The following is a 12,374-nucleotide window of genomic DNA, read 5'->3' as shown; positions in this document are numbered from 1 at the left end:
ATAAAAGGCAAACCATCTTATAATGTAATCACTTTGGGCCCTAATAAAGCAGAGCCAGGTTTGTACCTGTGTTACTTTACAGTATTCAGTCTATCGAATTACTACGTACATAACATATACACACACAGGAAACATGTATGCACACACATGGGAGAATGTACACACACACACACAGGAGCATGTACACACATACGCGCATGTCCTACCCCACGGCCCCCCCCCCCCCAGCCTCGCATTACAGGAAACTCCCGGCCCCCTCCCCTGCTATGGGTTGCCCTGATTACCTTTCCTGGTCAACTCCCTGTGGCACTGGTCGCACACTCTGGCCGCCCTGCCTTTGAGGTACTTGAGCGAGTGCTTATTCCTGGAGCATGTCCGACATACGACCTGTGTGACAAAGACAGGAAAGAGTGAGAGTGTTTCTGTGGCTGTCTGTAACTTCCTACCATCCACCCAGCCCCATCTCCATCCCCCCTTTCCTTTCCAAAGTCCTTGAGCATGTTGTCGCTTCCCAAATCCGTGCCCACCTTTCCCAGCACTCCTTGTTTTAATCCCTTCAATCCGGTTTCCGTCCCTGCCACTGCACTGAAACGGCTCTCATCAAAGTCATAAATGACATCCTCTGGGCCCGAACTTGGTGAAAGCCAAGTGCCACCGATGGCCGCTGAGAGACCGAGTGGTAATTTGCCAGGAAGATTCCTCTAAAAGATATGGCAGTACCACCCAAAATAACGGCTTACGCCGTGAATCTGGGCGGCAGCAGGCGGGAGCTCCCGATCTCGGTGGCAAATGCAATCCTCGCCAAAGTGCCATTCTTATCTATCTAATCGTAGTCAGAAAATCACCTGCAACAGCTTCTCTTCCCACCCCCGCATCGTTACCTCTGGTGTCCCCCAAGGATCTATCCTTTGTCCCCTCCTATTTCTCATCTACTCTCCCACTCCAAAGACTTCAGCACAAAAATCCCGGCTGACACACCAGTGCAGTGTTGAGGGAGTGCCGCGCTGTCGGAGGTGCCGTCTTTTGGATGAGACATTAAACTGAGGCCCCGCCTGCTCTTTCAGGTAGATGTAAAGGATCCCATGGCATTGTTTCGAGGAAGAGCAGGGACGTTCTCCCCGGTGTAATGATCAATATTTATCCCTCAATCAACATAACCAAAACAGATGATCTGGTCATTATCACATTGCTGTTTGTGGGAGCTTGCTGTGCACAAATTGGCTGCTGTGTTTCCCACATTACAACAGTGACTGCACTCCAAAAGTACTTCTTTGGGATTTCCGGAAGTCAAGTCTTTCTTTTTGTTCTTACTTGGCGACATGTGCTGGGGCCTCAACTATTTACAATCGATATTACTGACTTGGATGAAGGGACCGATTGTAACGTATTCAAGTTTGCTGATAATACAAAGGTGGGTGGGAAAGCTAACTGTCAGGAGGACACAAAAAAGCTGCAAAGGGATATAAACAGGCTAAGTGAGTGGGCAATGAGGAGTATAATGTGGGGAACTGTGAGGTTCTTCACGTTGGTAGGAAGAATAGAAAAACAGAATATTTTTCTAATGGCGTGAAACTTTTAAATGTTGGTGTTCAGGGATTTGGGTGTCCTTGTGCAAGAAACACACAGAGTTAGCGTGCAGGTACAAGAAGCAATGAGGATGGCAAATAATATGTTGTCCTTTATTGCAAGGGGGTTGGAGTATAAGAGTAAGGAAGTCTTGCTACAATTGTACAGGGCTTTGGTGAGACCACACCTGGAGTACTGTGCACAGTCTGGGTCTCCTTATCTAAGGAAGGATATACTTGCCTTGGAGGCGGTACAACGGAGGTTCACTCGATTGATTCCTGAGATGAGAGGGCTGGCTTATGATGGGAGATTGTGTAGAATAGATACTCTCTGGAGTTGAGAAGAATGAGAGGTGATCTCATGGAAACATACAACATTCTGAGAGTAGATGCTGAGATGCTGCGATTACAAAATTCTCTTCCTTGTTTTCGAATCACTCCATGTCTTCCCCTTTCCCTATCTCTGTGATATCTTCCAGCCCTACAACCAATGTTTGGGCTAATTCTTTAAGGGGGCTGCACAGCCCATTCACAGTTTCGCACAAGCAGAAAATGGAAGCTGGAGAAAGCTGAGTGGGACCGACAGAGAGCTGCGCGACTGCACAGCTTCAAGGTAACGCTGGCTATAACTAATAGGTCCTTACTATACAGTACAAATGCACACGAGGCCCATACTTGAGCGAAGGTCACTCTGTGACCAGTAACCTTTATGCCAGCACTGAAGTGAAGAAGGTGGGTGGAGCTACCCCTTTTATACCTGAAAATCCAGGTTAGGAGTGTCTCCCACAAGTTCACCACCTAGTGGTCAGTGTTCTCACGGTGTACAACTTCGGTCAGTTTTACATGGGTTACAATGATAGTTGAATATATGACATCACCTCTCCCCAAAGTCTTATTGGGATCACAGGTGGTTTACACTCCCTTGTAGAGCGCCTGAGTTGGGGCTCCAGTTGTTGGGCGCTGGTCTGAGTGTCTGCTGTTTGCGGTGCCTCAGGCCTGTCCGGACTGCCCACAGTGACTGGGCTCTCCTCCACTTGGTTCCTGTGTTCGGTCACCTGTGGTGGAGTGAACTCTACATCGTGTTCTTCCCCTGCTTCTTCTATGGGGTTGCTGTACCTCCTTTTTGTTTGATCCACATGTTTGCGGCAGATTTGTCCATTGGTAAGTTTAACTACCAGAATCCTATTCCCCTCTTTGGCAATCACAGTGCCTGTGAGCCATTTGAGCCCTGCAGCGTAGTTGAGGTCAAAGACAGGGTCATTGATATTAATACATCGCGCCCTCGCATTCCCGTCATGGTAGTCATATTGTGACTGGCTCCTGCTCTCAACAATTTCTTTCATAGTAGGGTGTATAAGGGATAATCTTGTTTTGAGTGTCCTTTTCATGAGCATCTCTGTGGGTGGAACCCCTGTGAGCGACTGTGGTCGGGATCTGTTGGCCAACAGGAGGCGTGATAAGCGGCTTTGTAGGGAACCCCCTTGGATTCTGAGCATCCCCTGTTTGATTATCTGCACTGCTCGTTCCACCTGGCTGTTTGAGGCCGGCTTGAACGGTGCCGTTCTTACAATGGTTGATACCATTTCCTGCCATGAATCCTGGAATTCAATGCTTGTAAAGCACGGGCCATTGTCGCTGACCAAGACGTCCGGTAGACCATGGGCGGCGAACATTGCCCGTAGACTTTCTACCATGGCAAAGGATGTGCTTGAATTTAAAATGGCACACTCAATCCATTTGGAGTAGGCATCTACTACAACCAAAAACATTTTTCCCATGAAAGGACCTGCGTAGTCCACATGGATGCGTGACCATGGCTTGGCGGGCCAGGACCAGGGGCTAAGGGGGGGCTTCCCTGGGCGCATTTCCCAGCTGGGCACACGTGTTGCACCTGCGAACACAAAGTTCTAGGTCTGCGTCTATCTCTGGCCACCAAACGTGTGACCTGGCAATTGCCTTCATCATGACAATGCCCGGGTGCTCATTGTGGAGTTCTCAGATGAACACGTCTCTGCCCATCTGGGGCATGACTACTCGGTTTCCCCATAGAAGGCAATCGATCTGAATCGAGAGTTCATCCCTGCGCCTGTGAAATGGTTTAAATTCCTCAGGGCATGCCCCGTACGTGGCTGCGCAGTCCCCATTCAGGACACATTTCTTGATTAAAGACAGTAGCGGTTCTCTATTTGTCCAGACTTTGATCTGACGGGCTGTCACGGGTGAGCCGTGAGCCTCGGTGGTGGCTAGTGGGAGCCTGCTGAGTGCATCGGCGCAGTTTTCAGTGTATAGTCATAGGCGGCTAACGTGAGTGCCCACCTCTGTATGCGGGCTGAAGCATTTGCATTTATGGCCTTGTTGTCAGCCAAAAGGGACGTTAGGGGTTTGTGATCTGTCTCCAGCTCAAATTTCCTGCCAAGCAGGTACTGGTGCATTTTTTTTTACTGCCTATACACATGCTAGCGCTTCCTTTTCTACCATCCCGTAGCCCCTTTCTGCCTGGCACAGACTTCTGGAGAAATAAGCTACCGGCTGTAACTGACCCTTGGCATTGACATGCTACAACACACACCCGACCCCATAGGACGACGCATCGCACGTTAAAACAAGTTTCTTACATGGGTCATATAGCGTTAACAGATTGTTGGAGCACAACAAATTGTGTGCTCTATCAAAAGCCCTTTCCTGGCTGACCCCCAGACCCATTCGCGACCTTTGCGTAGGAGCACGTGTAGCGGTTCTATCAGCGTGCTCAATTTGGGAAGAAAGTTCCCAAAATAGTTCAGCAGCCCCAGGAATGAATACAGCTCTGTCGTGTTATGGGGTCTGGGTGCTCTCTGGATTGCTTCCATTTTGGACACAGTAGGTCTGATCCCGTCTGCTGCTACCCTCATCCCCAGGAATTCTACCTCTGGAGCTAGGAAGACGCACTTCGCCTTTTTCAGTCGCAGACCTACCCGGTCCAGCCTGCATAGCACCTCCTCCAGGTTGTGGAGGTGTTCTTCAGTATCGCAACCAGTGATGAGGATGTCGTCTTGAAAAACCACCGTCCTTGGAATCGACTTGAGGAGACTTTCCATGTTTCGTTGAAAGATCGCGGCGGCCGAGCGAATCCCGAACGGACATCTGTTGTACTCGAACAACCCCTTGTGTGTCGTGATGATGGTCAGCTTCTTCGACTCACTCGCCAGCTCCTGGGTCATGTAAGCTGAGGTCAGGTCCAATTTTGAAAAAAGCTTGCCACCGGATAGCGTCGCAAAGAGGTCCTCCGCTCTCGGTAGCGGGTACTGGTCTTGGAGTGACACCCGATTGATGGTGGCCTTGTGATCGCCACATATCCTGACCGACCCATCCGCCTTGAGCACCGGCACAATCGGGCTCGCCCAGTCACTGAATTCAACTGGCGAGATGATGCCTTCCCTCAGCAGGTGGTCCAATTTGCCTTCTATCTTTTCCCGCATCACGTATGGCACCGCTCTGGCCTTGTGGTGTACTGGCCTGGCGTCCGGGTTTATGTGAATCACTACCTTGATCCCCATGAAAGTGCCAATGCCGGGTTGGAATAATGAGTCAAATTTGTCCAGGACCTGTGAGCATGATACTCGCTCCACAGAAGAAATTGCATTGACATTGCCCCATTTCCAGTTCATGACAGCAAGCCAACTCCTCCCCAGTAGTGCAGGACCGTCCCCCGGGACAATCCAGAGTGGCAACCTGTTCTCCAAATCTTTGTGGGTCACGACTACCATGGCGCTGCCTAGCACCGGAATGATCTCCTTTGTATATGTCCGTAGCTGTGCGTCAATCGGCAACAATTTTGGTCTCCTGGCCTTGGGCGCCCACAACTTGTCGAACTGTTTGATACTCATCAGGGACTGGCTAGCCCCAGTGTCTAGCTCCATTGATATTGGATGCCATTGAGGAGCACTTTCATCATTATCGGTGGCGTCCTGGTGTATGAACTGTATATGTGCTCCACATGAACTCGCTGAACTTCAGCTTCCAGCGATTTCCCCAGTATTCATTTGGCCTCGTAGGGCTTACATTGGGCCCGTCCTCCTCGTACATCAACCTGGCTGCAGACTTCCTGCACATACGCGCCAAGTGACTGCTGATTTTGCAGTTTCTGCGGGTATACTGCTGATACCTGCAAACTCTGGCTGGGTGTTTGCCTCCACACCTCCAACATGAGCCGTTGTTGGAAACAAAAGGTCCATTACCAGTCGATCGTCTCTGACTGTCTCTGTAACTGTCCTTAAGCGCACCATTGATAGGTGTTGATTGCCTCATTACTGGCTGCACTGTTCCTTGCGATGGCATGAATTGCCGTTCAGCTCGCCATTGTCTCTGTTGAATTCCCCCTTTGGGTTCGACTACATGCTCAGGCATGTCCGATTGCCCCTGTCTGCCTGGAGAACTGTGTCCCGCATTAACAATGTTGACTCCCTGTCCATTTGCTGCATTTAAACCAAGATTTTGTCAAACATCATTCTGGTCTCTTCCTCTCCTGAGATCAAAGCCGACGTTTCCAGGGTCAAGTCTTTGGTCTCAATCAGTTTCCTGAAAACCCCAGCGTGCCCGATGCCCTCAATAAAAAAGTCTCGCAGCATCTCCACTCTGCATGCACCTGGGAACTTACATAGGCTCGCCAGTCGCCGGAGGTCTGCCACGAAGTCTGGAACGCTTTGCCCTTCTCGCCACCGGTGGATGTAAAACCGGTGTCTCGCCATGTGCATGCTGCTCGCTGGTTTAAAGTGTTCCCCGATCAACTTACTGAGCTCTTCAAAAGTCTTGTCCTCCGGCTTCTCTGGCGCTAGAAGGTCCTTCATCAGGGAGTACGTTCTGAATCCACAAACCGTCAGGAGATGAGCCCTGCGTTTGTCGGCCGAATCCTGTCCCAGCCATTCCTTAATGACAAAACTTTGCTGTAGTCTCTCAATAAAATCGTCCCAATCATCACCAACACAAAACCTCTCATCTGTGCTGCTAGTGACCATGCTCGCGTGGCTTAAATCCCAGTTTCTCGTCGCCAATAATATGTCCTTACTATACAGTACAAATGCACACGAGGCCCATACTTGAGAGAAGGTCACTCTGTGACCAGTAACCTTTATTAGCCAGCACTGAAGTGAAGAAGGTGGTTGGAGCTACCCCTTTTATACCTGAAAGTCCAGGTTAGGAGTGTCTCCCACAAGTTCACCACCTAGTGGTCAGTGTTCTCACGGTGTACAACTTAGGTCAGTTTATACATGGGTTACGATGACAGTTGAATACATGACAATAACCTCCAAGATCTCCATGGTCCTCTAATTCTGGCCTATTGCCCATCTCAGACTTTAATCGCTCCACCATCAGTGGCCATGCCTTCAGCTGCCTGGGCCCCAAGCTCTGGAACTCCATCCCTAAACCTCTCCCCTACTTTAAGACGCTCCTTAAAACCTACTTTTAGGGACCAACCTTTGGTTACCTGTCCTAATATCGCCTCACGTGGCTCGGTGTTAAATCGTATTCAAGCATGCTCCTGATGTTTGACTCGGTGAAAGGCGTTATATAAATATACGTTGTTGTTGTATTTGGGCGCTGATGGAGCGGTGCCATGGTTTGACTTACCTTCCCACATGCGTTACAGTGCTGACGTCTCCAGGTGAGCGAGAAGTCCCCGGCACAGATCATACACATCACCACGCGGGAGTCCGGGATCAGCATTGGCGGCTTGCTACCCAGACCAGTGTCTGCCTTCTCCGCACACAGCTGCAGGGGGAAGAAAGGACACACAGAGGGACTGCCATTAGTTCACAGAGGTCCTGAGAGTTCTGCTTCCAAACCCAGAGAGGAAACACAGAGGCTGTGGCCATCCAGAGTGTGCAGTTCTTCGCCCGGCACCCACAGTCTCTCGGTGCTCATCTTTTACCCTGCCTCGTGGCCCGAGCCTCAGTCTGAGCATTTCGGGCAGTCCGACATAAATTGGTCCCATAACTTTTTATCCCTTGGCTCTTCTCTTGCCGCTCGCTGTTTAAAATGGCCTCTGGGATTTGCTGCTCCACCCTCCAGTAATTTGAATCTAAAAAGGTGTGAGTGACCCTTTCCCGAAGCGATGCTTTTTGTACCCATGGGTTGCCCGTTTCTGCGTTATCTGCGATGGATTTCCTGCTGCTACTGCACCGCCCTCTCGGAACCTGTCGCAAGTGTCAATCCTCCGTGGAGCAGGAATCATTCTGTAATGTGTGCATCCGTGAGGATGCTCCACAGGTTTGTCAAGGTGGTCGTTCAGCCTGACTGCCTGCCTCTCTTCCGCGGTTACATCCGAGCCAGGGTGTCCCTGGAAATGGAGCACGCGGTGTCCACCGGTACGCTCGCGGCCTTCCGCGAGAGGTGGGCGCCGGAGGGACTGGAGTGCATCATCACGCCCTGCAACAACATTCTAATTTGATTTATGTTTCTGGTTAAAAGTTAATTGGTTTAATTGTCGGTTTTAGTGCCCCCCGTTAATCAGGGGTACACTTGATTTATGGTTTTACACAAAATAGTTGTAGAGCTGTTGCATTGTGAGTGGCTTAGCTGGTCACATGATGTTCACAAGACTCAATAAAACCCCAACCTGTTGGATTCGGGGGATCCACGATGGGGCAGGTGGTTGTGAGCATGGTGGATGAACCGGTAATGTGTAGTGTGATTGTTAAACCTTTGCTAATAAACCAACTGGTTCTTAATAGCAATGTGTTGCTATGAATTCTTAAGCAAAGAACCCATGAAGCAAATACATTACACACTCCATCTCTGAATGCAGCAATGCACTCATCAACTGTGTCAGCACAGTGCTGGGCTGCTCCAACCCACACACACTCACACTGGGCCTGGCCCCCTGCCCCAACATCAGATAGCAGCACCGTGTCACGACGTAACGGCAAGTGCTCAAACATGTCCGGAGATCTCTGGTCCAGCAGTGAGGGACTGTCAGAGTTTTCCCAGGTTATCTCACAGGCTTCCCCAGAAGTCAGCAGTGAGAAGGTGAGGTGTTGGGTGAAACGGTGCTCTGTACGAGTGCCGGGGAAGGTGATAGTGAGCAAGCTCCCTGCTGTGACACTGACCTCAGCACTCCCTCGCTGGGCCAGGCATGCCTGCTTCCTCTGATGGTCCTCCACTGCTCTGCTAACAGCAGCCAGCCACTCATTGCGCTCTGTGCATGAGCTGAAAAGATAAGGTTAGATTATTCACCTTGGACAAACAAGAACTGTTACTGCCATCTAACTCACAGTGACACGTTCCTCCTGACATTTGCAAATGGTGATGAGGTTTGTAAATGTGTGGAATGTATCTGTGTAAAATCCCTCAGACACTGTCGGGACTTGGCCAACTGTGGCTAGCTCAGGGGGCACCATTTAGCAGAAAGTTTAGAAGCTCGAGAAAAGTTTCCCAGCAGTGCTGCTGACTGAAAAGTACAGATAGACCCTGGAGATTAATGTATACTGCACAAAAGCCCAAATTTAAACACTCAGACCGTCCAGAACTGGCGGTAACAATTCAACAGCCCATTCTAAAGCCCTTGAGTTTGCTTTTCCATGGAGCAGTCACACTCATGGGCAAAAATATAAATCCTAGTTGCGGCCTTTGGGAAAATCCGAGACTTTTGAATAAAATGAATGAATGCATAAGGAGAGAAACGACAAGCCAATGGATGAAGTTAATCAGATGATTGTGAATTATGCAATATTTACAATTCTTTATGAATTAAAACCCTTACATTGCAAATTAAACATTTCAGTTAATGAGGAAAATGGCGGATTAAACGTTTTCAAAACTGGTTGAATGATCCAGTTGGGGATGGTGAACTGTCACATTCCTGGTGTGAATGTTCAGAGAAGTGTAACACCAAGCGGCACTTGTCAGTGCCAAGCACACGATTTTCACAACTATGTGGATATTAATGCTGGTATTGTTGTGACAGGCTAACTGTATTAGATTTCCTGGAAGATTTTCTATTCCCAGATTGTAATTTTTCCCAGTTTATGTTTGCAGATACCTAAGGACGGGAGGAATCCGTGGAGCGGCTGAGGATGTGCCTGCAGGTTCACCGGGGTCGCTGGGCCGCGTGCGAAGCCGGGGTCACCGCACGGCTGGTCACCATTCCGCAATGGAGCTGCTCGCAGAGAATCCCTGACCCAGGACTGCTGAGAATCCCTGACCCAGGACTGCAGAGAATCCCTGACCCAGGACTGCTGAGAATCCCTGACCCAGGACTGCTGAGAATCCCTGACCCAGGACTGCAGAGAATCCCTGACCCAGGACTGCAGAGAATCCCTGACCCAGGACTGCAGAGAATCCCTGACCCAGGACTGCTGAGAATCCCTGACCCAGGACTGCTGAGAATCCCTGACCCAGGACTGCAGAGAATCCCTGACCCAGGACTGCAGAGAATCCCTGACCCAGGACTGCAGAGAATCCCTGACCCAGGACTGCAGAGAATCCCTGACCCAGGACTGCTGAGAATCCCTGACCCAGGACTGCTGAGAATCCCTGACCCAGGACTGCTGAGAATCCCTGACCCAGGACTGCTGAGAATCCCTGACCCAGGACTGCAGAGAATCCCTGACCCAGGACTGCAGAGAATCCCTGACCCAGGACTGCTGAGAATCCCTGACCCAGGACTGCAGAGAATCCCTGACCCAGGACTGCAGAGAATCCCTGACCCAGGACTGCAGAGAATCCCTGACCCAGGACTGCAGAGAATCCCTGACCCAGGACTGCAGAGAATCCCTGACCCAGGACTGCAGAGAATCCCTGACCCAGGACTGCAGAGAATCCCTGACCCAGGACTGCAGAGAACATTCACCAACAATAAATGGATCCTGTGCAACATAGTGCTGGGTACCTGGCGCGGAGAGTGATGGAGCCTTGAACACTCTGGATCCTCAGCACATTCTCCGTCTCCTCCCCAGGTACTCTGCTCACCTAGTAACACAACAAAGGAGCAAGTTAGTGAGTGTAATGGTGGCACACGCACTCGTACACATCAATATCCCAGGGGGTTAGCATTAATACCTCCCTCAGTAACACTCACACCGAGCTCTGCCTCCTCCAAGCTCGCTCACCCCACCCTGCTCCCCCCTCACCCCATCCCCCCCAACCCTCCCTGTTCAACCCATTCTCCCCTCAACCCCCCATTCCCCCCCGCTCATCCCTCATCCCCCCGCCATGCACACCGCCCCCCCCTCTGCACCCCCCATTCACCCCCCTCCACAAACCCCATTCCCCACCGCACACCCCGTTCACCCCCCGCACACCCCGTTCCGCCACGCACACCCCGTTCCCCCCCCGCACACCCCGTCCCCCCCCGCACACCCCGTTCCCCCCCCGCACACCCCGTCCCCCCCCGCACAACCCGTTCCCCCCCGCACACCCCTTTCCCCCCCGCACACCCCTTTCCCCCCCGCACACACCATACCCCCCACACACCCCGGTCCCCCCCCGCACACACCGTTCCCCCCGCACACCCCGTTCCCCCCCGCACACCCCGTTCCCCACCTCTGCACCCCCCATTACCCCTCCTCCGCACACCCCATTCCCCCTCCTCCGCACTCCCCATTCCCCCCCGCACACCCCATCCCCCCTCCTCCGCACACCCCATTTCCCCCCCCCACCCCCCCCCCCCCGCGCACACCCCATTCCCCCCCTCCGCACACCCCATTCCCCCCCGCACACCCCATTCCCCCCCCGCACACCCCATTCCCCCCCCGCACACCCCGTTCCCCCACGCACACCCCGTTCCCCCCCGCACACCCCGTTCCCCCCCCCGCACACCCCGTTCCCCCCCCGCACACCCCATCCCCCCTCTTCCGCAGACCCCATTCCCATCGCACACCCCATTCCCCCCCCGCACTACCCATTCCCCCTCCTCCGCACCCCCCATTACCCCTCCTCCGCACACCCCATTCCCCCTCCTCCGCACTCCCCATTCCCCCCCGCACTCCCCATTCCCCCTCTTCCACAGACCCCATTCCCCCCCGCACACCCCATTCCCCTCCTCCGCACACCCCATTCCCCTCCTCCGCACACCCCATTCCCCTCCTCCGCACACCCCATTCCCCCTCGCACACCCCATTCCCCCCCGCACACCCCATTCCCCCCCCACACACCCAATTCCCCCCCGCACACACAATTTCCCCCGCACACCTCATTCCCCCCCCGCACACCTCATTCCCCCCCCGCACACCCCATTCCCCCCGCACTCCCCATTCCCCCTCTTCCGCAGACCCCATCCCCCCCGCACACCCCATTCCCACCCCCGCACACCCCATTCCCCACCGCACACCACATTCCACCCCCGCACACCCCATCTCCCCCCCGCACTCCCCATTCCCCCTACTGCACACCCCATTTCCCCCCGCACACCCCATTTCCCCCCGCACACCCCATTTCCCCCCGCACACCCCATTCCCCCCCGCACACCCCATCTCCCCCCCGCACTCCCCATTCCCCCTACTGCACACCCCATTTCCCCCCGCACACCCCATTTCCCCCCGCACACCCCATTTCCCCCCGCACACCCCATTCCCCCCCGCACACCCGATTCCCCCCGCACACCCCATTCCCCCCCCGCACACCCCATTCCCCCTCCTCCGCACACCCCATCCCCCCCCCGCACTCCCCATTCCCCCTCTTCCGCAGACCCTATTCCCCCCCGCACACCCCATTCCCCTCCTCCGCACACCCCCTTCCCCCCCGCACACCCCATTCCCCCTCCTCCGCACACCCCATTCCCCCTCCTCCGCACACCCCATTCCCCCCGCAAACCCCATTCCCCCCGCAAACCCC

The 12,374-nt window shown here is 53.2% G+C and overlaps 1 protein-coding gene across 1 annotated transcript in view; it reads right to left on the bottom strand.

Moving 5' to 3' along the window:
• The window catches only part of LOC139276830 (FYVE, RhoGEF and PH domain-containing protein 5-like), a 121,405-nt gene that overhangs the window by 18,208 nt on the left and 90,823 nt on the right, over nt 1-12,374 (bottom strand). The window contains exons 13-16 of the mRNA XM_070894829.1: nt 10,432-10,511; nt 8,651-8,750; nt 7,173-7,313; nt 285-387 (exon numbers count right to left, since the gene is read on the bottom strand). Of these exons, the coding sequence (XP_070750930.1) occupies nt 285-387; nt 7,173-7,313; nt 8,651-8,750; nt 10,432-10,511 (424 nt within the window). The remainder of the gene's footprint in view (nt 1-284; nt 388-7,172; nt 7,314-8,650; nt 8,751-10,431; nt 10,512-12,374) is intronic.

The sequence above is a fragment of the Pristiophorus japonicus genome, chromosome 12, assembly GCF_044704955.1.
Source record: "Pristiophorus japonicus isolate sPriJap1 chromosome 12, sPriJap1.hap1, whole genome shotgun sequence".
In the NCBI taxonomy this organism is placed as follows: Eukaryota; Metazoa; Chordata; class Chondrichthyes; family Pristiophoridae; genus Pristiophorus; species Pristiophorus japonicus.
The sequence above is the reverse complement of the archived record's forward strand: the minus strand, read 5'-3'. Positions and strand labels throughout refer to the sequence as shown.